Source organism: Anguilla rostrata, chromosome 5, assembly GCF_018555375.3.
Source record: "Anguilla rostrata isolate EN2019 chromosome 5, ASM1855537v3, whole genome shotgun sequence".
NCBI classification, from domain to species: domain Eukaryota; kingdom Metazoa; phylum Chordata; class Actinopteri; order Anguilliformes; family Anguillidae; genus Anguilla; species Anguilla rostrata.
In genome coordinates, this window is record NC_057937.1 from 63,084,113 (window position 1) to 63,110,468 (window position 26,356).

Here is a 26,356-nt window from a genome sequence, read left to right on the forward strand (position 1 = left end):
CTATATTATAATTTAATATAACATCTATCATCGATTAGTATTTGTACTGCTTTTTAAAAAACAGAAATGTCAATGCTATTTTGCCGCCTTCATAATTAAAAATATGTATACGTTTTATAATAATCTGTGTAATTTAATCGTTGGCTAAATTAGCTGTGCCTGTATTACAGAAGAGGGCCCTTTCCCAGGTGCACAGAGGGTTTTCCGCAAACCGACGAACCGGGGTTTGACTAGAGATGGAGAGGCTGACGTCACGGCCGTGGATGGAGACGGAGCTCCGACGCACCCCGTGGTCACGTGGGACGAGGTCTGCTGATGCGAAATGCTGATGCCTGTGACAGTATATATTTCAAGTAGCTATGCTCTAACATTAATATGGACAAGCACATTTTATTTGTTGATCACTGAGATTTTTTTCACCCAAATTCAGGGATGGGCTGTGTTTAATAAATCAATGGTGATTTACCATTTCTGACAAATCATGATCTTCTGCAGGTGAGGCTCTAAATAGAGGCTGCAGTTCAGGCTAACACAACCATTGACCTGTCTTGGGCTGAGACTAACGTTTGATTGACTGGTGTCTGTCAGGCTGATGACTGCGTTCCTCTGTTTCAGTGTGTAGACCTGGAGGAGGAAAGGTCAGAGTCACTTCCTGTCAAAGAAGAGAAACAGGAAGAGGAGAGTGACCCACTGAAAGGACCCCATTTTCCTGGAGAGAGTAAGTGAGGAAGACTGAGATGAAGCAGCGATTCATGAGACGCACAAGTGAAATGCAAGAGTATATGTCACAGACTTATCAAAATCACATCCTTTTCAGCAGATTAGCATAATCATCTGAGGGGAGAGGACATATAATTTTTTTAAATGGCTTTATAAACATTCAGAGAAATTCCAGTGCACTCCATCGCCGTTTCATCATTCTTGACAACCCATGCGCTTTATGGAACAATTGATAAAGTTTGAATTTTTTAAAAAGTAGCCTCTCGTGTGACTGCATATTTATAACGCATATTGACGTTGGCTTTCACATTCTCTGCAGTTGTGGATTTGGGAGCCGAAGGAGGCAAAAGATCCCCAGCGACAGACTCACAGACCGGCCCGGGAAAAGGCACAGAGGAGCTCACGGGCACTGAGCAGCACCGGACCCGACACGGTGTTTGGGAGGTCAGTGGACTGGAATCTGTCCTCAAAGCAGAGGAGGAGAGTAATAGTGTTGCTCCCAGGAGGCTCCAGGATAGAGGATATGAACGCAGTCTGGGCTCTGAGTGTGTGTTGTTTGAGAGAAACAGTCATCTGGGGACTTTCTTTTCTCAAGAGGATGGTGACGCGGAGGCCGGTGACTCGTCTTGCCTGTACAGCGCAGCGGCAGACTCGGAAGCCATTTTGGCTCAAGCTAAGTCGCGGTCGGTCTCCGCCGCGGAGGAGGGTTCGGGTAATAGCGTGTCTTCGCTGTCCTCTCTCGATTGGAAGACAGACATTGTAGTGATCGACTCGGCGCCCGTTAAACAGGAAGCTGAGCTGCGGGCGGCGTGGAGCAGAGAGACCTTTCCGGAAACGGGTCGCTCGCCTCTCAAAGGTTTCGGTGAGCGCAGAGAGGGAGAGGAGAGACTCCCAGAGAACACTGCCGACCCTCGCCCCGTAAAAAGCCGAATGTTGGCGAGGCAGGAGACGGCAGCGGCAGAGCTCAGTGCCCCGGATGCGCTCGAGTACGGCCCGTGTGGTGACCGCCTCTCCGCCTCGGAGCACAGTGACGCACTCTCGCTGAGAGCCAGCTCCAGGGAGAAGAGGTTCTTCTGTGCGTTTTGCGGTAAGGGCTTTAGCTGCCCGAAGAAGGTGGAGATACACCAGAGGGTCCACACGGGGGAGAAGCCGTTCAGCTGCACACAGTGTCGCAAGCAGTTCGCGCAGGCGGGCAATCTCAAAAGACACCAGAGAGTTCACACCGGAGAGAAACCGTTCAGTTGCACGCAGTGTGAGAAGCGGTTTTCCCACCTACACCAACTCAAGATGCATCAGAAGGTCCACACTGGAGAGAGACCGTACGCTTGTGCACACTGTGGAAAAAGATTTGCTGAAAGAAGTTACCTTAGAATTCACCAACAGAGAAACCATTCACTTGTATACAGCGTCAGATGATATGCATCGATTACGATTGGCCAAAAAAAGACTGCACAGTAGATATAATCCATTACCTATAAATCATAACATGTTGTGCATATGTTCTTTTCCAAACATCAATAGCAGTATTTTCATCTGGAAATCATTTGGACGTGGACTTTGACAAAAAGTTTAAACAAATTAGTGTTGACTTGGGAAAATGTGCATGAATGCGTCTTAGTTCACATAACATTTAGTTGGAAATGGCTTGTCCAACATTAGCAAATACACTTGTTTTGTTTTTCTTCTTATTTTTTATGAATACAGCCATTGAAGCTTCTTATTCCCATAAGAACAGACAGTCTGTCATAACAAAAACACGCCTGAGTAAATGAAAATTGTGAAATCAAATATAATTTCCAATTTTTGTTATTTTATTCACCGAGATCTCTGAATACACGATTACATGGTACTGAAATTGCCTTGTGTGAATGATGTTGTTGTTGATACTTTGTATTTGTAGTTTGTTGAAGAATAAAAAAGGGAATTGGAGCCAGACTTGTCGAGCTGTTTGATTTAAAAGGCTCTGCACTAACCCTCCATAGGTACTGTAAACCAGTCACTGTACTGAGTAAATGTAGTTATTGAACTAAATCTACGGTCACTGTACTGAGTAAATGTAGTTATTGTACTGAGTAAATCCTGTCACTATACTGAGTAAATCTTCAGTCACTGTACTGTGTAAATTGGAGTCACTGCTGGTACAGAGGTTCACTGCTGTAGAAGCTGCTGGACATATAGAGGCATTCCTCACTAAGACCCCATTCTCTGTGTTAATGAGTCTGCATAGAGATCACTTTGCTCACACGGTGTGTACAGCTTTAATCAAGGAGCTGTGTTTCCCATATAATACTGAGAACCAACCACCAAGGCAGTTGCATGGATCGAATGCATTTTAAAGGATATCCGTGCTCATCAAATGTTATGCCTATTCACACCACCTAAATCATAGCCTCTCTGTAGTCAAATATATGTATATGACTGAGGTGGATTTTTCTGCAAGCAACAAATCCATAAAAGCATACATCACAACATTTGAAAGAGTCGGTCAAACCTCCACAGAACCAATGCACATCTGGTTCTGGTGAGACCATTAAGGACCGAAAGGGATTATTACTTTACGCATTCTCAGATGTATGGGTATTTTTGCTTTTCTTGTTGACATCACGGGACTTCCAAACTCTGGGTTCGGGTGGGACTGGGGTGATTTCTGGTTGTGTGCGATGCAGTGTGTTTGCCTGCGGGACAGGTAAAGCCACATCAGACTGATGTCCTTAATCCTCTGTTGCAGTGTGCAGACACGGAGGAGGGAAGGGCTGAATCGCTTCTGATAAAGGAGGAGAAACTGGAAGAGGACCGAGACCCACAGAGTGAGATGAACTCCAGGCAGGAGAGTAAGTGGAGTGAGGGGGGTATGAGGGGGTCGTGGAGGGTTCAGAAGGAGATTATCCTACACACGGTGTATCACTGCTGAGCCACTCCTGTTAATAGTTACCTGTTACCTGTAGCCAGGTGATGATAGTGTCGGTGTTCTCTCCAGGGGCTGAGGATTCCGGCTCTGAAGGCGATGATGTGGGTCAGGCAGCCAATTACCCGGAGGAGGAGGCGAGGCCCGTTTGGCAGGTCGGCGGGCTGGCGGCCGTCCTGGGGGAGGAGCCTAAGGGACGGGGCGTGGCCAGGGGGCTGCGGGGGCACGCGGAGTGCCTGATGTTCGAGGGGCCCGGACTGTCCCGGCCATTTTTCTCCCGGGGGGGAGGTGATGGGGACAGCATGGGGATGGGGGGTCCCCCGTGCCCGTACGGGATGGCGGGCGGCCCGCTGGCCCCCCCGGAGCTCCCCCCCCCTGCCGCGGACGACTCTGCCACCTCTCTGGCGTCCTTGGGCCCGCTGGACTGGAAGGCCGACCCGGGGCTGATCGGCTCCAAACTGCGCCCGCAGCTCCCCCTGCTGGCGGCCGGGGAGAACGCGCAGTGCGGCTCCGACGGCTTTGGCGGGAGCGGGTTTGGCCAGGGCGGCGTCGGCGGCGTTGGCGGCGCTCACGGACGCGCCGGCGGGCGGGAGAAGCGTTTCTTCTGCTCGTTCTGCGGGAAGGGCTTCAGCTTCCCCAAGCAGGTGGAGATCCACCAGCGGGTGCACACCGGCGAGAAGCCCTTCAGCTGCACGCAGTGCCGGCAGCGCTTCTCCCACTCCGGCAACCTGAAGAGACACCAGCGCGTGCACACGGGCGAGAAGCCCTTCAGCTGCACCCTGTGCGAGAAGCGCTTCTCCCACCTGCACCAGCTGAAGATGCACCAGAGGATCCACACGGGGGAGAGGCCCTTCGCCTGCGCGCACTGCGGGAAGAGGTTTTCCGAGAGGAGCTACCTCAGGATACACCAGCAGCGGAGCCATTCCGGCGTGTACAACGTCCGATGAGGGGGCGTAAACCTGAACTGGCTAAAGGAAAACCGTGAAGTCTGTGTTTCCTAGATGCAGGGTGTCAGAGGTTGCAACTTGGTGTACTTCACACTTTAATAAACATTCGAAGATGCATGAGTTTAACTGTCACATCCGTCAGCTGCTGAGTTCCAGTGCTGCAGCGCTGGAGAGGGATGCACGCGTGAAGGAAGCAGCTGCATTACCAGTGATTTGCTGGTCTGAACCAATCATCGCTGTGGGGATCAAAGTCTTGTGATTGGTTCGTACAGCGTGAATCAGTGATTGATGGTCCACGGTGGCTCCACCCTCAGTCAGGATCAAGAAGCCCTTGTTCTTACGTCAATAATGGACAGTTTAAATTTGAGTGGATATTTCAAACTGACAAGCAAATCCAGGCAGTGATTTGAACATACCCCGGCAGATTTGAGCTGCTGTAGAGCTGAAGGGGTGGGGAGCCTGCCTGTTTTATGCTATGATAGTCCTTGTGTGGTTACATGTCATTATTCTGACCGAAAGTCAGTTCATCTGGGGCCTGTATCAGGAAGCAGGACTACATTGAGTAAAACTCGGATCCCTCCCAAGTCTGGAACATGGACTGAAGTAGACTGAAAAGAGCTGTTCTGGGGTTTACTCGACACAGTTATCCAGCTAACTCCATAACCCAAGCGGGTATTTCACAAAGCAGGGTTACTGAGTTAGCTGGATAACTGCACTGAGTAAAACCCGGAACAGCTCTTTTTAACTCAGTCCATGTCCCGGATTTGGGAAGGTCCCGGGTTTTACTCCGTGCAGTTATCTAGCGATCTCAGAAATAATCCTGCTTTGTGAAACAGGGTCGTACAGGCGTTTTCAAGTCAGTTGCTAATCCAAAGACAACTATATATTATTAGAACGCAGAAGAATGAAATTGCCATCCCAGTAGAAGGTGTTCATGGTGTTTTTATAGTTTTAGCAACCATTTATAACTGTGCCTTACTTCACATTAAATTGTTTGCATATTTTACCCCCACTGTACACTGTGACACACAAAAGACAGCATGATTTCCTTTGTCAGGAATAAGGTACATGCTTCAAAGGACAATGAAAGGGACGCTACCGGTCAAAAGTTACTACAGAGAGCTGTGTCAGTGTCATCAGTATTAAAATACGGAAATGCAATAAACGTTCTCAAGCAAGGGTTTTAAATGTGTTGATTTATCAGGAATAAACAAATGAATGTCTTCCTTGTGTCAAGCAGTGGTTTAAACCCCCCACATCTAAATGATGCGAAGAAAAACTTTCAAACAAGTTTTATAAGGAAATAGAGATCAAATCTCATCAGCATCGTGGAATTGAGTGTTCCTGAGACTATGTTGAAAGGAGCTGACCTTTCTGCACTTTGACAAGCCAAAATTCATTTTAAGGCAAGCTCAGTCAAATGTTGATAGAATTTAATCAAAGGACTTCCACTTACTCTGGAAAACACTGGCATATGGGGCGGCAGAACACACAGTTCGTATTTCCATGTGTTTATTCGCAGTTTGTGAAACTTGGTTATGAAAACCTCTAGGCCTACATTCGAGGTAACGCTTTAGGATCTCTAAAAACAAGACCAGGTTAAAACCTAGTATATGGCTGGACCGAACTGGCCGACCAATGGTGTAACTTCATCACTCAATCACAGACATGCGCGGTGTAACTTCATCACTCAGTCACAGACATTCGCGTTTATAGGGCTGGTCAAGCCAAAACGAATGCAACATGAAGAAGAGCTGCAGCCTTTTTCCCGTTTTTACGGTACAGTTTTAATTCCGTCACGCCTCATTCGCAGGCCGGAAGTAGTTGGTGCTCTAGGGAAGTAGCCTACATTTGGTTTGACGACGTGCACGAATACATTTCACTTCTCTGACAGAAAATTTGTATTGCCCTGAAATTTGAGAGAATCTCTCCTGGAGACATTGTTAAAGCCAAGGGACAGTGTTTGGCCACAACAATGTCGAATCGTGTTTTGCATAAACAGTTGGCGTCCATCATGGAAGTCTTGGCTAATTCGGCAGTGGCTGAAATCTGCAAAGTCGTGGATGATGGTTATGCGGTTTTACGTTTGGAAATATCTCAAAGCAAAAAGGAGAACGACGCTCTCCGGCGGAAACTACAGGTGATGGAGCGGCGGCTGCTTCATGGACGTCCGGAAAAAACGAAGATGCGAGAAAGCCCTGTACATCCTCGGTCTGACGGACCTCACCTTTACAGTGAAATGAAAGGAACTACAGGTAATTTACACGACTGTTCACCTTACTAATTCACTGTAGCTGGCCAAATAAATCATTTTACGTCAGCCCAAACACCAAGGATCTTGAAATTTGTTTGCATTCTTTGTGTGTTGGGGACGGGACTAAACTATTTCTGACGCCTCTACTCATAAACATATACACTCGCTCTTACGGCACGATATTCGCCTAGCACAGTGGTGACCAATCCTGATCCTGGACCGGCATGGGTTAAATGACTTAGCAGAATGTCACAGGTAGCTACGCTTACTGGCTTATTTTGTTTGAGCAATTGGTTAACTGTCGTACAGTTGCGTTTCGGACGTGTCAGTAAAGTAAATGCTTGTTCTTCTTGTATTGTCTGTTAAGTGCTATCAAACTAAAAATTATTCCCCCCAAAAAATAGATTGCAGAAAATGTTTTTTCCAAACTGGAAAAAATAATTTACTAGCACATAAACTAATTGGGATGCTACGAATATACTAAAATCCACAGTGAATACACACAGCTTCAGTCCATTCACAAATGGCATCGCAAACAGATTGGCAGCTTTTATATGATGCTGTGTTTTGTGAGAGGTAGGCGGGGCTCTGGGTTGTACACAGTAAAATATTCTGTGTTAAATCGACTCTTACAGAGTTGATATGGCTACTCTGGTCAGAGTGGACTGTAACTGTTTTGGAATTCCTTTTTTATGATTCTGTTTCTCATTTTGTTTATGTGCTGCACAAATCACAGTTGACCACTGGTTAACTGTATTTCATTTATTACATTATTCATTGTCTTATTCACTTGCTTTCGTATTAATGAATGCCAGCTAGGCATTATAAGTTGCGATGTGGGAAGTATCTAAATTAATATTTTTTGTACTGTAGTTAATGGTGGGGGGAGAACACTGATAGATGTTAAAATTTAAAATTTCCCCCTTCTAGTTCTGGATCAGAGTTACTTTTCCCTGGATCAGCAGATGGTGGACATCCCTAGGAGAGCTGGGAAGGCAAACGCTCTGGCGGAGAAAGGCTCTTCGGTGCATCTCATTGGAGATCAGGTCAGTTCACATGACCAGCAGCTGACCAATCAGATCGCACCATTTGATCAACCTTACCAGATTGGAAGGGTGCAGAATAAAAGCGTAGTGACCTGTGTCTTCTGAATGTCTCAAACTTCTAAAAGTTTGCTGAAAAATTGCCTGGACTTTTAAAGTTTGAATCAATTTGACTCAAACTTGATGGTGACTGATTGTGAAGAAACTGAAGTTGTTTCACTAAATTGTCTTTCAAGCACATTTCATTTAGGATATTAAGATTATATTAGTATGCTTCTTTTTCAATGGGTTCGAAAGTTAAGTGTTTTGGTGTCCAGTCCTATAAATCTTGGCCTTATTCCTGTTACAGTGTGCAGACGTGGAGGAGGGGAGGACTGAACTGGTTCTTATAAAGGAGGAGACTGTGGAAGAGGACCCACAGGGAGAGATGAAAAATGAGGAGCAAGGTAAGTGTAAAAGGGTTTAAAATTTAAGACCTGGTTATTAAAGTTCAGAAGATGTCAGATGAACCCATAGTATCATATGCCCTATTGTATTTGAGGTTATTACTGTTATATATTGTATGTACTCACATATTTATTTGGGTAAACTTATCTATTTTCCCACCACATCCTTCTGTACAAGTTGGCTTCACAAGGCGACTTGTGGATACATCAGTGAAGAACTGTCTGAAATCTGATTTAGATGGCCTGCTCTTGTTGGCTGTTCTCTCTGGCAGTTTTTGGAGAATTATTGTGATCTTAACATGGGCAGTGTGTCTGTTTCTTCTACAGTATCCGTTTCTATTTCCTCACCAAATGATCAGTTCTGCATTCTGAACATTAAAAGTTCTGTTTTTTTACCAGTGCACATCAGGGCCAGCCAGGATGGTATTTTGCACCCTGGCAAAAGTGTAATCTAGTAACATTTGATTAATTATTATTATTTGATAATAATATGATTAATGGTCAATTGACATACTCATCAGAAGAGCTAGCTGTGTGCGAATCCTGGCCGGTTCCACCTGATGTATGCTGGGATAGGCCCCCCCCCCCTGCCCTGACCAGGAACAAGCGGTATAGAAGACGGATGGATGGAATTTTGCCATCCTTTGTTTTTTTTAACCCCACAAATAGCTTTATTTTTTGTACATTTGCTAAGTACTAAATTCTTAGTTGCATGAACTTGGTAATTTTGTTTTTTGTATGTGCACAGAGTAATAAAATTTTGTTCACATAATTGTAAATATTTTACTGGATCTATTAGTCTTGTTAGCGAAAGAGCACACTATGATTTAATAAAACTTATTCATGGTGGCAGGAGAACGCTGATAGTTGTTGTTAAAATGTAAAATTTCCCCCCCTTATTGTTCCAGAGGAGAGTTACTTTTCCCTGGATCAGCAGATGACGGACGTCCCTAGGAGAGCTAGGAAGGCAAACGCTCTGGCGGAGAAAGGCTCTCCGGTGCATCTCATTGGAGATCAGGTCAGTTCACATGACCAGCAATTGACCATTGATCAGATCACACCATTTGGTCAATCTTACCAGATTGTTAGTGATGCAGAATAAAAGCATTTTGACCTGTGTCTTCTGAACGTCTCAAACTTTTAAAAAAATGGCCTGAATAAATCTGAATCAAACTTGATGTGCTTTTAATATTAATCTGTGGGCCTGTAGGTTTTTGACTGATTGTGACGAAACTCAAGTTTTTTCATTAAATTGTTTTTCAAGCACATTTAATTTCGGTATTAGTATGCTGCTTATTCAGTGTGTTTGAAAGTTAATTGTTTTGGTGTCCAGTCCTATAAATCTTGGCCTTATTCCTGTTACAGTGTGCAGACGTGGAGGAGGGGAGGACTGAACTGGTTCTTATAAAGGAGGAGACCGTGGAAGAGGACCCACAGGGAGAGATGAATAATGAGGAGCAAAGTAAGTGCAAAAGGGTTTAAAATTTAAGACCTGGTTAATAAAGTTCAGAAGCTGTCAGATGAACCCATAGTTTCATATGCCCTATTGTATCTGAGATTATTACTGTTGTTATATACTTTATGTGCTCACATGTTTATTTGGGTAAACTTCTCCATTTTGCTCTTAACATGGGCAATGTGTCTATTCTGCAGTATCAGTTTCTTTATTCTCGCCAAATGCTTAGTTCTGCATTCTTCACATTGAAAGTTCTGTTTCTCTACCATTGAATCTGAAATGTTAGATGCATCTTCTAAAATGTCATTAAGAGGCATGATCAAGTGCAATACTCTCGTTACCGACTGGAATCTGCTGTAGTTGAGAAGCAGAGAGGATGGAAGGAATGCAGGAGCTGAATATCCGGTGGATTTGTAGAATTTGTGTTAATATCTGATCATGCAACTGCCGCCACTAACTGGGTAAATCTCTTGTAATCCGCCATCTTTAACAGGTACATTTGGTTATACAGTGTATGTAATAATAATATTGTATCTTATCGGGCCTGGGTTCTGTATTTTTTCCAATGACCTTCAGTATGCACTTATCGTATGTTGTTTGGATAAAAGTGTCTGCTAAATAAAATGTAATAATATTTAATCCTAATAGTTAAAGTAATAATATTGTTTATCGTATTCCCTGCAGGAGCGGTGGAGTGGAGGGCAGGCAGCAGGGAAAAACGTCCTGTTGAGGAAACGCAGAATAAAGCAGCGAATCACACAGAGGAGCTCACTGAGCAGCACAGGACCAGACGCGCTGTTTGGGAGGTCAGTGGACTGGAGTCTGTCCTAAAAGCAGAGGGACAGAGCGAGTGTGTCGAGACGCTCCAACACAGAGGAGCTGAACACAGGGCAGGAGGACTGAACAGTCTGGACTCTGAGTTTGTAATGCTGGAAAGACCAGGCCATCTGGGGTCTTACTGTCCACAAGAGGGCGCTGTCACTGAGACAGAGGATCCATGTTGCTCTTACTCTACAGAAATGGGACCGCAGAGCCTGTCATTTCACTCAGAGCTGCCATCGGTTGGGTCTGGGAATAGTCTGTCTGATGACTCCAGCTCGCATGTGCAAATCCACACAAGAAAGAAAGTGCTAATTTGCGGTTTTTGTGGGAAGGGCTTCAACCGCCCAACGAAGCTTGAAATACACCAGAGAATTCACACGGGAGAGAAACCGTTCAGCTGCTCGGTGTGCGGAAAGCGATTCGCCCAGTCGTGTAACCTGAACAGGCACAAGATCGTTCACACGGGAGAGAAACCATTCAGCTGCATGCAGTGTGGGAAGAGGTTTGCTCGGTCTTGTCATCTGAAAATGCATCAGAGGGTTCATGCCAGGGGGAGACCGTACAGCTGTAACCGATTTTCTGAGAAAAGGTCCCTAAGAATTCAGCCGCATAGAAAGCACACTGGCATATGAATTATTTAATCATTAAGTCATTTGCAGTGAAAGTAAACATGAGTAATGAATAATGAGTATTAAGCATCCACATGACATTCCTGTGAACCCTTCTGTATTCCAGTTGAATGCAGAATTAAGTTAAAGTAGCTTTTTCTCAGAAAACATGCAGCCAGGGACATGGGGGAAAGCAGGGGGCGTGGGGGGGGACATGTCCCTCCTCCAATATTGGATACGGTTAAACTCGTCTCCCCCAACTCAATAATTGAACCCAAAAAAAAACGTTCAACATGTACATTTATTTTGAAAGGTTGTTGAAGGGCAGTCCACCCGATACAGCAAGTATTATTCCTTTCAATGGAGTCCAATCTTTAAAAAATCACCCCATGTTGAGTTCTTTGTGGCCAAATATTTCTTTGTTTATTTTTTGAGAATGAAAGTTTGATAGGGGGAAAGGGGAATTCTGACTTTTTTGTATATGTTTATATGTTACAAAACTATAAACTAACTGAAAAAGAATTTCTTTTTGAAGAAAAACTATCTATCTTATCTTTCTGTCTTTCTCTGTGTCATATTCTCAGATAATGTAAATAAATACATTTATATAGATTTGATAGAGTCCATATGTGTCAGTAGAGGGTTTGGATGGGAGGAGAGGTGGGGGGGAGGTGATGTTGAGGTGTAGACAGGTGGAGGGAAGGTGGTGTTGTGGTGTATACAGGTGGAGGGGTGGTGGTGTTGAGGTGTAGACAGGTGGAGGGGAGGTGGTGAGGTAATGAGTAGCTCTTCTACCTTGTTCAGTTGGCATGCTTCATCTGCAACCCACACTCTGTGTAAGACTCATTTATTACACATTTATTATGAATGAACAAATAGAATGTTTGTGATGTATTTAAATCACTCATTTCAATATCAGAAAGTTAGATACGGTTCAATTCAGGTGATTAAACATGATACTTTCATTCTTGAGGGTTTGTACTGTTAGCCAAATTGCTGACTAAGAGATATCTCACATACATGCATATCAATAAAGAAACAGCAAAGCCAGCTCTTGCGGGTGAGAATGGATGAGGTTAGCATGTATCTGCATCTTTAATACCCATAGCTGGCTCTGGTGGAACCAATGAACTTTTCCACTAACTATAATATTTATTGTGGGGGCGGGCAGGAGTAGGGACTGGAGAGCAAATGTGCTATCACCCTCCCCCCCATGTCAAACTCTGGTCCTACGCCCCTGCATGCAGCATGACTGTATCATAAACAGCGATTAAACATGCGAAACTATAAAATTGCAATAAAAAACTGAATTATTCAAGGGGCTTCAGCTCCAGATTTATTTACTTTTGATAGAAAATCTGAAATGGCTGCCGTCCACAAATGATCAGGGTTCAGCTTTTTTTTTTTTTTGTACCTTTCCATTTTCCAGCTTAGAATTTAAATAATTTATCTGCTTCCAAAAGTAAGCAAAATAATGCGAAATTAAATACAGCGAGTCCTTTACATTACTGCCTTCCATTTCACCTTCTTAAAACCATAATTTCCCCCATATTGATTGAAATAGTAAATAAACATATCGGATTGTAATTTAATTTACATTAAATGTAACATTTGCTTCACGGCACGCTAAATCCAGTCCGTATTTCCGTGTATTTATTCGCAGTTAGTGAAACTTTGCTGTGAATACCCATACATTCAAGGCGCCGCATTAGCACGAGGGTGTCAAACTGAATTCTAAGGGGGCTGCAGTGGGTGCCGGTTTTTCTGGTTTCCTTTTTAGTCAGCTGCCAATTAAGGCCTTGAGAACAAGGTGTGTGGATTCCTTAGCCACTCAATGACTTTAATGAACCGCGTGTGCTAACAACATCCAGAAAACCAGCAGCCACTGCGGCCCTCCAGGACTGGAGTTTGACGTCTGTGCATTCGCACCTGCAAAAAAAAGATTGAATGCAACTGCGGCCATTTTCCAGTTTTTACGGTACAGTCTTAATTCCGTCCCGCCCAGATACTGTAAAAAAATATCATCCGTAGGCCGGAAGTAGTCGGTGCTCCAGCTAAATAGGCTATAGTGACGATTTACAGCAATATCTTAGGCTACTCTTCTCCGACTGATAATCGTTATTGTCCTGCAATTTGGGAGAATCTCTCCTGGAGACATTGTTAAAGCCACGGGACACTGTTTGGCCACGACAATGTCGAATCGTGTTTTGCATAAACAGTTGGCGTCCATCATGGAAGTCTTGGCTAATACGGCAGTGGCTGAAATCTGCAAAATCGTGGATGATGGTTATGCGGTTTTACGTTTGGAAATGTCTCATAGCAAGAAGGAGAACGACGCTCTCCGGCGGAAACTACAGGTGATGGAGCGGCGGCTGGTCAACGGATGTCCACAGAAAACAATAATACTAGAAAGCCCTGTACATCTTCGGTCGGACGGACCTAACGTTTGCAGTGAAATAAAAGGAACTACAGGTAATTTACACGGCTGTTTACCCAACTAATTCACTGTATTTAGCCAAATAACTGAAAATAGGTATTTCGTTTTGCATCGGCACAGCCGCCAAGGATCTTGAAATCCGTTTGCATTCTTTCTGTTTTGGGGGTGGGGCTAAAATATTTCTAATGTCTGCACTCGCTCACACACGATACAGAGCGATATTCGCCTAGCACAGTGGTGACTACACCTGTTCATGAAGATCTACCATCCTGCAGGTTTTCAGTTCATCCATAATTTGGCACACCTGATTCTTATAATTAGCAGCTCAACAAAGATCTCTAGCTGTTGAATGAGATGTGCCTTGTTCGAATTAGTGAAAAAGCTTGCATGACGGTAGATCTCGTGGAACAGGTTTGTTGGTTGTTAACTGACCTAGCAGTGTCACAGTTAGCTACGCTTGCTGGTTTTAGTTTGAGCAATTGATTAACTGGCGGACAGTTGTGTTCCAGGCATGTCGGCCAAATAATGCTTGTTCTTGTATTGTCTATCGAACTAAAATCTCTTCCCACATATTAAAGTGCATCGTGTGTTTACACGAGTGCACTAACAGCCATGAGCGTGTTAATTGTGAATGTTTTTTCTTTTCTTTTGAATGACAAACTCACCACTACCGTTTATAAAATGGTTTTCTATAAACATTATAATAGGCTTCTTGTGAATGAATGCTAGACCTACAGCCAATCACATTCACTTTAAACATCAGAAAGAATAGCCTAACACATTCCTTCGAACAAACACAATTGAAACGGAATGATTGTGCTTTAAAAATAAATAATAATTGGAGCTCCTATCCTATAGTTGCTCTTATTTGACCATCAGATAAATGTTGTGTCTTCACTGGCATTTCTCTGATTTTCTGAGAGCTGTGTATATTTATATTTGGCATTATTTTCAGGCTGATTGTGCACTGTAATAAATAGGTTCTCCCAATTTAAACCTCTTAAGTAACTTATTACAATAGCACTGTTGAGTTCACTCAACTTTCAAGGTTCGTGTTTCTGTGGATTACACATTCTAAGTTCCGGTTGTCTGGCTGGAGCCTGTCCCAGTGCACATCAGGCCCAGCCAGGATGGTATTTTGCACCCTGGCAAAAGTGTAATCTAGTAATTTAATGAGTTGTTATTTGAGGATAATATAATTAATGGTCAGTTGTGATTGACACACTCATCAGAAGAGCAAGCCACATTTGAATCCTCGACGGCTCCTCCAGATGTACGCTGGGATTGGCTCCACTGCTAAAATTCCCGTTGTGTAGCTATACGCTACCATTACATTATGGCAATAATAATTTTAAAAAACAACATCGTGAAGTTCAGTTTGAGAATCTAGATAACACTACTGATTGCAGAAAATGGTTGGTTAAGTGTTGAAAATCATTGCTTACGTTCCCATATAAGAGCTGTACAGCATTTACTTGCAGTGATAACTGGGAGGAAATAAAATATTTAGGAATATATCTACTGATCGGAATGCATTCGCGTGCTCCTGAATTTTTCAGCTTGGGAACACAGGTGCTCCTTAGAAAAAATATCAGCCCAGCATGTACCCTGGAGATTGTGGCCCAAAGTGGTGTTCCTGGATCAGCATCAATCATGTGCATACGCAGGGATGGGTTACTCTTAGAGCTATGTCGACTGATCCTGGATCAGCCTCCCTTATTCACATACACTGGGATGGGTTACTCTTAGAGCTGTGTGGTCTGATTCTGGATCAGCTTTGGGCTGTGGAAAATCCAGTTTCTCCGTAGTGAACACACCCAGCTTCAGCTCATTCACAGATGCCATCGCATGCAAACAGACTGCCGGTTTATGTGATGCCGTGTATTGTGGGAGGTAGGTGGGACTCTGGGGGCTCTTGCCGAGTTTATATGGCTACTCTGGCCAGAGTGCACGTGTATAAACTATTTTAGAATTGAATTAACTCTTTACTGTGAATTCTTTTTTATGATTCTGTTTCTCATTTTGTTTATTGCATTGTTTGCTGTGCAAATCACAGTTGATCACTGGTTAACTGTGTCTAATTTTTTTTAACGTTATTGTCTTACTTGCTTTTGTATTAATTAATGCCAGCTAGGCATTATAAGTTGTGATGTGGGAAGGTTCCAAATTAATATTTTTTTGTACTGTAGTTAATGGTGGGGGGAGAACGCTGATAGATGTTGTTAAAATTTAAAATTTCCCCTTTCTAGGTCCGGAGGAGAGTTACTTTTCCCTGGATCAGCAGATGGCGGACATCCCTAGGAGACCTAGGGAGGCAAACGCTCTGGCGGGAAAAGGCTCTCCGGTCCATCTCATTGGAGATCAGGTCAGTTCACATGACCAGCAGCTGACCAATCAGATCACACATTTGGTCAATCTCACCAGATTGGTAAAGATGCAGAAAAGCTTGACCTGTCCTCGGAATGGCTCAAGCTTTTAGAAAGTTTGCTCATAGGCTGAAAATTTGCCAAAATTTGCCAAATTTGAATCAAACTTGATGAGCTTATAAATGTGAATCTTTGAAGAAACTGAAGTTGTTTTTCTAGACCTCACTTAGAGTATCGTGTGCAGTTTTGGGGACTTTAACAGAGTTTTAGGGACTCTGGTTCAAAGAGGGGCAACCTGTTATGTTGTTAGTATGCTTCTGTTCCAGTGCGTCTGAAAGTTAAGCGTTTTTGGTGTCCTGTCTGCTTAAACTGGGCCTCATTTCTCTGTTACAGTGTGAAAACATGGAGGAGGGAAGGACTGAATCGATTCTTATAAAGGAGGAGACCGTGGAAGAGGACAGAGACCCACAGGGAGAGATGAAAAATGAGGAGGAAGGTAAGTGGAAAAGGATTAAACATTTAAAACCTGGTTGTTAAAATTGACAAGCTCCATAGTTTCATATGCCCTATTGTATCTGAGGTTATTACTGTTTTTATACACTGTGTGTTACATATTTATTTGGGTAAACCTCTCCATTTTACCACCACCTTCTTCTGTACAAGTTGGCTCCCCGAAGCCACCACATATGCCTTGTGGAAACATCAGTGAAAAACTTACATCTTAGATCTGATTTAAATGGCCTGCTCTTGTCGGCTGTTCTCTCGAGCAGTTTTTGGAGAAAATTTAGTGTTCTGTATTTCTTCCAGTGCCCCTTCTGTAAGCACTTATTGTATGTTCCTTCGGATAAAAGCGTTTGCTAAATAAAATGTAATGTAATAATATTGTATCCTAACGTTAATAATAATTAATTTAACTAATTATTATAATATATATACAATTAATATTGTTCTCGTTTCCCTCCAGGAGCGGTGGAGTGGAGGGCAGGCAGCAGAGAAAATCGTCCCGTTGTGGAAACGCAGAATAAAGCAGCGAATCACACAGAGGAGCTCACTGAGCAGCACAGGACCAGACGCGCTGTTTGGGAGGTCAGTGGACTGGAGTCTGTCCTAAAAGCAGAGGGACAGAGCGAGTGTGTCGAGACGCTCCAACACAGAGGAACTGAACACAGGGCAGGAGGACTGAGCAGTCTGGACTCTGAGTTTGTAAGGTTTGAAGGACCAGGCCAGCTGGGGTCTTACTGTACACAAGGGGGCGCTGTGATTGAGACGGAGGATCCGTGTTGCTCTTACTCTGCAGAAACGGGACCACAGAGCCTGTCGTTTCACTCAGAGCTGCCGTCGGTTGGGACTGGGAGTAGTCTTCCTTTAGGATGCGCGGATGCTAAGTCAGAGGCTGTGCTGGCGGAGTCTGTATCCCGTCTAATGGAGGATGAGACGCACGCGCTGTGGGATCAGGACGCAAGCGCTGGCCGAGGCTTCGCACCTTACGGTCTTTATAACTTAGACGGAAAGACAAAGACGCAGCCCGGTGATAGCAGCACGCACCCGTACGCACAAACGCACCCGAGAGAGAAACTGTTCGTTTGCACTTTCTGCGGGAAGGGTTTCAACCGTCCGAAAAAGCTTGAAATACACCAGAGAATTCACACGGGAGAGAAACCGTTCAGCTGCTCGCTGTGCGGAAAGCGATTCGCCCAGTCGTGTAACCTGAACAGGCACAAGATCGTTCACACGGGAGAGAAACCTTTCAGCTGCATGCAGTGTGGGAAGAGGTTTACTCAGTCTTGTCATCTCAAAACGCATCAGAGGGTTCATGCAAGGGGGAGACCGTACAGTTGCAACCGATTTTCTGAGAAACGGGCCCTTAGAATTCAACAGCATAGAAAGCAGACAGGCATATGAATTCTTTACTCAGTAAGTCCTTTGTAGTAAAATGATTAATTAATTAATTACTAATTAATATCAAGCGTTCAAATATCATTCCTGCAAACCCTTCTGTATTTCAGGTGAATACAGAATACATTTAAAGTTGCTCTTTCTCAGAAAACATGCAGCATGTGTGTATCTCATAGACAGCGATTACACATGCTGAACTCTAAAATTGCAATAAACTGAATTATTCAAGGGGCTTCAGCTCCAGATTCTTTGCATTTGACTGAAAATCCAAAATGGCTGCCGTCCACAAGTGATCAGGTTTCAGATTTTTTGTACCTTTCCATTTTCCAGTTTAGATTTTAAGTCTTCTCTGCTTCCAAAAATAAGAGGAATAACGTGAGATTTCATACAGCGAATCCTTTCCATTACTGCCTTCCATTTCACCTTCTTAAAACCATAATTTCCCCCATATTGATTGCATTTCTCAACATATCTGATGGAAATGTGTTTGATCATCCAGTCTGAACTGTTGATACAATATCATGTAAGCAGGCATGTTAATGTAACACCATTAAATGTAACATAATTTGTTTCCCCTAAATGTTGGTTTGAAGAAGCTGTATTTTTTTAAAGGAATGCTGTCAAGTCAGGGAAATTATAACTACTAGTATCTTAAATTGTCACTTTGCATATAAAACATGACATGTTATCAGTGAAGATGATCGGTAGTAAATGTGAACAGCGTTCTGTTAAGGGAACCTACGTACAGTATGTCACTGTGCCGCAAAAAGGAAAACTAAGAAATACCGAGTTTGTTTTGTGTGGCTGTTGTTTATAGATTGTATATGAAGTTTGTCGGACTCATATAACATAAAAATAAATAAATAAATATCCCATGAGCCATACTTGCTGAGCGGTTTGATTTAAATGGCTTTGCATTGCGGCAATATAATCTCTGTACTGTGTAAATGCTGTGTCACTGCCAGTCTACAGTGTCACTGCTGTAACTCACTGCATATTTAGGGTAATTCCCTGCTTGCTACTAGCCTGCTTGGTAGAGGCACCTTGCCCAGCCTGGTGTCTAGACTCTTAGCCCTACCGCTAGTGGTCTAGCCATGACTAAAGACTCATGAAATCGTCTTTTGAAGTTGTTAGCTTGTTGCGCCAGTAATTCAGGGGTTGGGCTTCATGCTGATTGGATGGCTGCTTTTTGTACTGAACCTGTCGTAACATAGTGTTTCAGTGGGAGTGTAAAGCATTGCCAAGCCCAGTGTTTACTTAGCGTAGCTAAGCTAACACAGCACCTGCAGCCTGGCTTCCCCACCAGCCCTTATCCAAAATGGCTCTCAAGGTCACAATTAGTGCCAAATTAATTTTTACTTTTACTTTATCATGCTGGAATATGAGTCAAAAGCATTTTAAACTGTGTGTTGTGACCCAGGCTGGCTTTTCATCCAACTGCTCGATAGGGAAACCGTTTTATATTCTAGTCCCAGTTTAAGGGCTTGAGCAGGATGAATGTGGCTGCAGAGTACAGCAAGCTTGGCTGTATTAATTAGAGAATAGAGTCTCACAGGCCCATTCCTGCAGAAACTCGGTCAATGATCTAAGGCCAGATGGTGAACGCACAAACTAGCACATTGAGCAGAAGTGTGTGAAATGTGGGGATTGGGGGGGGGGGTGGGAGCAGACCGAAATACTGTCAGAGCAGAGGCGCCCGGTTTGAGCTTGGCCTCACTTGGGTGCGTCCTGGTTTAGCTCTGGGTCTGCTGCAGGCTTAAGGGTCAGGAGGGACCTCCACACCTCTTTTCCAAGCACACATTGGGGTTCTCCGTTCCTTCTCCGTGTTCCTGCAGTTATACCGGCCTCCTCTCTGAAGATCCCCCCCCCCCCCCCCCATCTTCGGTTTAGAGCCAATTCACTGCCTGAAAGTCATAGCCAGTAATTGTCTCTGTTAAACTGTCACAAATGCAAGTAATCGCCATTTTATCAGTTATCTTAATTTACTGCCTACTTATTCTGTACCCACATCTGTGTTTAGTAATTTAGTTATAGAGATCCGTACCTCTAACCCTCTTTCCTCATTGGTTGTTAATGGTAGCATTGCTTCTCTATGAGTTTGTCTATGTGTATAGATGCCCAAGGATTCTGGGCTCACACTGAATCCCTTGTTGCTCTGTTGCAGTGTGCAGACATGGAGGAGGGAAGGACTGAAGCACTTCTGATAAAGGAGGAGAGACTCAAAGAGAACCTGGGGAACCCCCACCGTCAGGGGGAGCTGAGGAACAGGGATGAGAGTGAGTGGGTGGGGGGGTCGTGAGTGGGGGGATGGGATTGGGGGGTGGGTGTGGGAGGGAATGAGAGTGAGTAGAGGGGGTAAATACAGCAGTCAGATTGGATAATTTGGAACCGCATACATATGCATTTAAATCCAGTGGTGCGTTGGTGTCAATCCTTTTATTTTTTTTAGTATCAAAATGCCACATTTGCTACCTTTTCTCAGTGGCATTTTTGGCATTGAGTCAGTGTGTTTGCTTTCTGTAATAGCTCCTATATATGCTGTTTTCCACCGGCGGTGTGTTATAATTAATATCTGCTACCATACGAGTGTTAGTCTAACCTTACCATATGCACAGTGTTCTAAGTCTTACTCGGGGGTTGGCTACCTTGGTCCTGGAGTGTCGGTGAAGTTTCTGGTTTTTGTTCCACCTGAGCTTGTTAGTAAGAGCTTGATGGATGACTCGGAGTTTGTGCCCGACTGTTCTGACAGGTGAAACGCAGAGTGCATCCAAACTGCTTCATCAAGCCTGATTTAATTAAACCTGAATCCAACTATGCAGTCATAGTTTTGAATGGGGAGAGAGCCAGGACCATCTCTGCATTCCAGGCCCTGGGTTGCCAGCCCCGGGTCTAGCACATGCAAGAATGAAAGCGATGTTGACAGTAAACGGTTGTGGCCGTTTAGTAACTCAGAACCTGGGAGGAGCAGGGGTGTGGGACGCTGTATTCAGGAACATTCTGAATGTTTGTTTCCAGCCTTCCGTCCTGCTGTGAGCTCATGTGACGGGGCTGAAGGTGCTCTCGCTTTGGACGCACGGAACACTCCTGACGGGGACGACGGCGTTCCCAGAGCCGGACAGGAAGTGTGGGAGACCAGTGGACAGGAAACGGTCCTCAAAACAGAGTCGGTGTGTAATAGTGTTACCAGGAGACTCCAACACAGAGGGGCTGAACACAGGCCAGGAGGACGGAGCAGTCTGGACTCTGAGTTTGTCATGTTTGACAGACCAGGCCAGCTGGGCTCTTACTGTACACAAGGGGGCGCTGTGGCTGGGACGGAGGATCCGTGTTGCTCTTACTCTGCAGAAACGGACCCGGAGTGCCTGTCGTTCCACTCCGAGCTGCAGCCGGGTTCCCCAGCAGAGGAATGGGGGATTAACGGCTTTCCCTCTTTGCATTCAAACCCGAGGGATATAACCGACTCTGTCGACTGTTTGCATTCAAACCCGAGGGATATAACTGACTCTAAGGCAGCAGCTGAGATGCACTCAGCATTGAGCAAAAGGCCCATGCCAGGACCAGCCCTTAACAAAAACAGACTTTACAAACAAATGGCGGACAGAGAGGCCGCTCGGCTGGGAAACGGCGGCATCCTGTACCCCGGCCACGCCCACATACCTGGGCGAGAGAGCCAGGTAAACCAGGTGCATTCCAAACCCGAAGCCTCGCTGGGGAAGAGGTATTCGCTCTGCGGCGTCCAGGCCTCTGAGGGCAGCTGTGGCGTGGTCGCGGGAGAGAGGCCTTTTATCTGCACGTACTGCGGCAAGACTTTCTCCCGGACGCGCAATCTGGAGACCCACCTGAGGGTGCACACCGGAGAGAAACCGTTCAGCTGCACGCAGTGCGGCAAGAGCTTCAGCCAGCTGTGCAGCCTGAAAACGCACCTGAGCGTGCACACGGGGGAGAGACCTTTCCGCTGCACACAGTGCGGCAAGCGCTTCGCCCAGCCGGGATACCTCAAGAGGCACCAGACGGTCCACACGGGAGAGAAACCGTTCAGCTGCACACAGTGCGAGAAGAGTTTCTCTTTTTTAAGCAATCTCATCAGACACCAGGGCCTCCATGCAGGAGGGAGACCGTTTACAGGTAGCCTGTGAGAGAGGCCAACCTCTGTGCCTAAAGAAACACATTTTATCAGTCATAACCTACTTAAAGGCATACTATGCAGGATTTCTTTTTAGACTTGCTGTGGTTCTATGTTTACAATCAAAAAAGTCTCCTCCTCCATCACCTAAAGTACACTTTAAGTATGCTATATTACTGTGCTTATAAACCTGTGTAGGGTCCACCTTGTCAAAGTTCCCTTCAGCTTAAAACTGATTATTCACATAGTATAATTTCATGACCCCCCACCACCACTCCATTATAAAATTCAGGGGAGAACACTGATCGCACCTAGGCACTCGCATCACTGCGGACTAAATGCCAAATTAAATGGCATTATGGGTAGTCGATAGATATAATTACCAAGTCATCTTGGAAAGATGGAATGCTTGTGTGAAACTGGCTAATCCAAAGTCGGTCTTTTCCCACAGTACATACCCACACCTTTACAGCCCAGTGGAGGGGCTGCTGTTTCTCTGTGGATGGCCCTCATCCCTGCGTCCACTTCCAATAAAATCTCACTGCCTGATAAGATGCACTCTGGAAATAGTTTCTGTCTGTATACGTTTAGACTGGTTTACATTAGCAAATATCCCATCCTTACTTTGCAGACAAAGGCTCCACATGAGTTGCGGTCCTTTTTGCTTGGGATGGGGCAGCGTTCCACATGTCCAGCGTGAAATATTTGTTTTCTTTCTTATGAATGCCCTCGAGGAATGCAGTGGTCAGATGGACCACTTTCACTCGCTTTCAGGTGTTATATTATCTGGTCACATTTGTGCATCTCGAAATGGGTCTGGGGGGCCGTGCCCCTCTCTTCTGGGGACACATCGCCCGCCGAGACGATATGTTTTTAACAATCAAAATTTATTTCATTATTCCACGTCATACAGCCTCCGGTCTTTCCACTAACGCCCATGTTTTCATTTACTGCACCAATGAGGATGTCAAATTTGTCTGGTTCCAACTGGGGAAAAAAAGAAAATGTTACCCATTAAATGCCCAGTGGCATAACCATTACTAAATGTGAAAACCAAGCTTCTCAGCTTCCTCAGACTCTTTGACTTGTCCTGCTTAATGGTTGTCATGGCAAAGCAGTCAATCAGGATAGCCTTTGATTTTTCCTAAAAATGTCCTTTTTGAGAGCGGGAAAGAAGGAAAATTGCTTAGTCTTCTCCTGGTGTAGTACTCTTAATATCATGGGTGAAGAGTTTGTAGGCTCCCTCTTTTTCCCTGCCAAAATTTCACCTATCACTGGAGTCAAAGACAGTCAGACATGCGGAAGTAATAGTTGACCATTTCAACAAGGCACATATACTTTCAGTCACCGCTCACTGACAGAGTTATTTCTGTTTATCATTGGCCCTTTCCACATTTTCTGAAACTATTTTTAAATATTTTCTTGCAGCTTTAGACCCTGAAAAGATACCCCCCTAGCCACAATGTCCTCTATATTGTCAGGTACCTCGAGAAAAGAGAAAATCCTGATCAGAGTAAAGTAAATGTAGACGGGTACTCCCCCGAAACGTCTCTGGGATATCAGACCGATATCTGGCTTCTCTGCTGAACAGGAGGTAGAATGGAGAATACTTTGTGGTGATCTGTACCTTTATTTGCAAGCCAAACATGGCTGCACTGAGGTACAGACCCCAGTCCCAAGCTTCTCCTCCACCAGTTTAGTGCAGGTTCTGAAACATTAGCCTCCTTATGAAATACTGTTTTGGTTGTAAAACATAGCTTATAGCCATGTCTGATCCTCATCCTGGGTGGCTTAGAAAGTGGCTGAGGTCAATTATACCCCCGCAGCACTGCTTAATACAATACAGTAGCATTGTAGAATATTTAACACAATGACATGTAGTCATTGTGCAAAATGGTTCAAGGTCATTTAAATGTCAAGTCTAAATGACCTTGTCACCGTCCCATTCATCCTTTCAACCATTCCGTTGGTTTGTGTGTATGGCGCGCAAAAGCTCCTCTGAATTTGAGCCTTTTGGCAGAGCACCATATTCAGCTGAATTTAATAGATGACAATCATGGTACGTAAAATCTGAAGTTACCCTCACCCCTGTCTTTGGGTTAATGAAACTGACTGCTCAGGCAAAAACGTTCTTGAGAAATCACAGAAAATTAATAGTTATCGGACCACCTTATTCCGGAACTCACCTCCTAGGTCCGTGAGAATTTGTTTGTGGAGCCGCAAACCTATAGAAAGATCCCACAATGCATTGTGCTACTTCCTCCGCTTGCTTAGGCTTCTGCCCACTTTGTTTGTACATATTCCCTCTTGGAGTTGGCCTCAGTTTCCCCAGGACCAGGTCCACCCCAACCAGTGCAAATGGTTCAGACACCTGAGCAGTTCCAAAAGATTTAGGAGTGGACAGTGACATACGGATTGGGAACTTTATATGCAAAGAAGTGTGAATACATGAAGCTTACTTGAACTGGGATGTGTTTTTTGTGTCGTCATGTTCTTCTGGCACTGAGCACATGCTGAAATCTAAAGGTTATATCAGAATGTATGTGAACTATTTGAAGAAATTTGAGAGGCCATGCATTCAGAAAGAGAAGATTGACATTTTCTGATGTCAATGCTCATCCTAGGCCAGTAAAACCCGTCTCTAATGGCATCAAATGTTCTATTAAATTCCGTTTCTGCCCCAGTTGCACTGGCATGGAAATCTTTAAAGACTATCGGCATCCGCAGCATATTTTACGACCGTTACCACTTTAGTGTCCTTGTTCTTTTTCTTGAGGAAGTACAGCTCTCCATCTATAATTTAACATCATATATTTAAGATCTGTCACATTTTAACACATCACACAAAGCTATTGCAGTCAATGGAGCTCATCAACCTCACCTTTGTGTAATTAGAGCTCTTCTGGTTCAGATCATATTTCTGCTTTTGTGATTAGTGCTACAGGGTAAATACTATTTGGCCTTTACAGTATCCCTCTATGATTTTTGCATCCATTTTTATCTCCTCTGTGTCTCCCATTCCATTTCTCTCCTCTCCCGCTGTCTCTCTCACTCACTCCTGTCTGTGAATCTGATAAGGGCTGTGCCATCACTCAGAGCTCATATACAAAATGCCCAATCATTGCTAACTGTGTGCCACTTGCATTACAACTGTTAGGCCTGATCCTCTACTCTAGGCCAGAGACGGGCCAGTTGAGTGCATTGCTGTCGCGCGAGTGTGAGGTCGAGTGCTCGGGGTTCCGATTCACGCTTCCAGCATCGCTAGCGCTGAACGCGCTGCTACGTAAACGGCGATAGATTCACTCTGCAGTCACATCTGTCCCGAATGTAAAAAAAAAAAAAAAAGTCAGGCATTCATCATGGTAATACTACAACAACGTTACTCACAGATCCAACAGAAAACAAGCCAATTCCTTATCATGTTTCATTCCCTTCATCTCTGACACCAGTGAGGAAAAGCAAATCCAAGGTTAACTCTAGTTCTTGAATGAGACCCGGTGGTTCGATATTTTGCTCTGCTATATTTCGGCTGTAGCTAGCTAGCTAGCAACAAATCCTCCACTGAAATATGATCCCACAGGCTCTGTAACCACACCCATCCCAAACACATTTTAGAATAACTAATAAAGGTGAAGGTGCACAAATTCAGCAAAAATACGTAAAGACAGAGGCATCACAGATATGCCTTAGCATGGTTATTTTATATTATTTTCTAAGTTAAAATCCTGCATAGTCTGCCTTTAACAATACTGTAATCTGGGAAGTTATGTATTGTAATCACAGAGATCTGGTGGGGTTCGAACCCCAGTCTCTCTGGAGAAGTGGATACGCTAACTGCTGCACTAAAGAAGAATTCATCGTTAGCGATGTTCTTAAAAATAAAATAAAAATTATTTATTAACAGAGATCCCAGTGTTTCATGGTACAGTTTTCCCAGAATAAACATGCTAAAACTGTTGGTAAAATCTTTAATAAATGTTTATATTTTATATCCAAATCTATGCATATCTATATTTAATGTGTCCATCATAATCAGTGAGTGCATGTCTGCGTGTAATGATTTTTACACTTTGATTTATTTTACTTATTTTTCCATTTTTGAAAATTAGTGTAAATACACACACGTGTATGTTATGCCTTTGCATTTACATATGCATATTTTACAAAGTCAAATAAAGCCTTTCAGTTTATATTTCTTATGTGGAATGATAATTTTGTATTTGAGAGTTTAGTGAACATTTGTGCAGGGAACTTCACTTGAGTGGCTGTGTCATCTTGGATGAACTGAATGGTGAATGCTGTACCAAGTTAATGCTTATTCAGAGTGGTATCA

General features: G+C 44.1%; 2 protein-coding genes across 5 annotated transcripts in view; both read left to right on the forward strand.

Moving 5' to 3' along the window:
• The window catches only part of LOC135256190 (uncharacterized), a 52,648-nt gene extending 46,853 nt beyond the window's left edge, over nucleotides 1–5,795 (forward strand). The window contains exons 7-11 of the mRNA XM_064338033.1: nucleotides 171–307; nucleotides 616–718; nucleotides 1,040–1,164; nucleotides 3,449–3,551; nucleotides 3,698–5,795. Coding sequence (XP_064194103.1) covers nucleotides 171–307; nucleotides 616–718; nucleotides 1,040–1,164; nucleotides 3,449–3,551; nucleotides 3,698–4,572 — 1,343 coding nt within the window. The 3' untranslated portion in view covers nucleotides 4,573–5,795. The remainder of the gene's footprint in view (nucleotides 1–170; nucleotides 308–615; nucleotides 719–1,039; nucleotides 1,165–3,448; nucleotides 3,552–3,697) is intronic.
• Nucleotides 5,796–6,173: 378 nt separating this feature from the next.
• LOC135255909 (uncharacterized) lies at nucleotides 6,174–26,215 on the forward strand. Of its 4 annotated transcripts, XM_064337687.1 has the most exons (11): nucleotides 6,184–6,827; nucleotides 7,757–7,872; nucleotides 8,219–8,315; nucleotides 9,224–9,333; nucleotides 9,681–9,777; nucleotides 15,888–16,003; nucleotides 16,398–16,500; nucleotides 16,969–17,090; nucleotides 20,065–20,176; nucleotides 20,916–22,025; nucleotides 22,475–26,215. In XM_064337687.1, the coding sequence occupies exons 1-11, from the start codon at nucleotides 6,548–6,550 to the stop codon at nucleotides 22,555–22,557; spliced, it is 2,346 nt and encodes a 781-aa protein (XP_064193757.1). In that variant the 5' UTR covers nucleotides 6,184–6,547; the 3' UTR covers nucleotides 22,558–26,215. The 4 variants fall into 4 exon arrangements, with proteins under 4 accessions (XP_064193759.1, XP_064193757.1, XP_064193760.1 ...); XM_064337689.1 differs by lacking the exons at nucleotides 7,757–7,872; nucleotides 8,219–8,315; nucleotides 9,224–9,333; nucleotides 9,681–9,777 and having other exon boundaries at nucleotides 6,174–6,827; XM_064337690.1 differs by lacking the exons at nucleotides 6,184–6,827; nucleotides 7,757–7,872; nucleotides 8,219–8,315; nucleotides 9,224–9,333; nucleotides 9,681–9,777 and adding an exon at nucleotides 12,964–13,672 and having other exon boundaries at nucleotides 15,893–16,003.
• Nucleotides 26,216–26,356: the final 141 nt, after the last annotated feature.

Excerpts from the sequence above, each read along its gene's own strand:
- LOC135255909 (XM_064337687.1), top strand. The coding sequence starts at position 6,548 with ATGTCGAATCGTGTTTTGCATAAACAGTTGGCGTCCATCATGGAAGTC. Across the intron at positions 7,873-8,218 it reads TGCATCTCATTGGAGATCAG|TGTGCAGACGTGGAGGAGGG; the intron begins GTCAGTTCACAT and ends TTCCTGTTACAG. Across the intron at positions 8,316-9,223 it reads GATGAAAAATGAGGAGCAAG|AGGAGAGTTACTTTTCCCTG; the intron begins GTAAGTGTAAAA and ends TTATTGTTCCAG.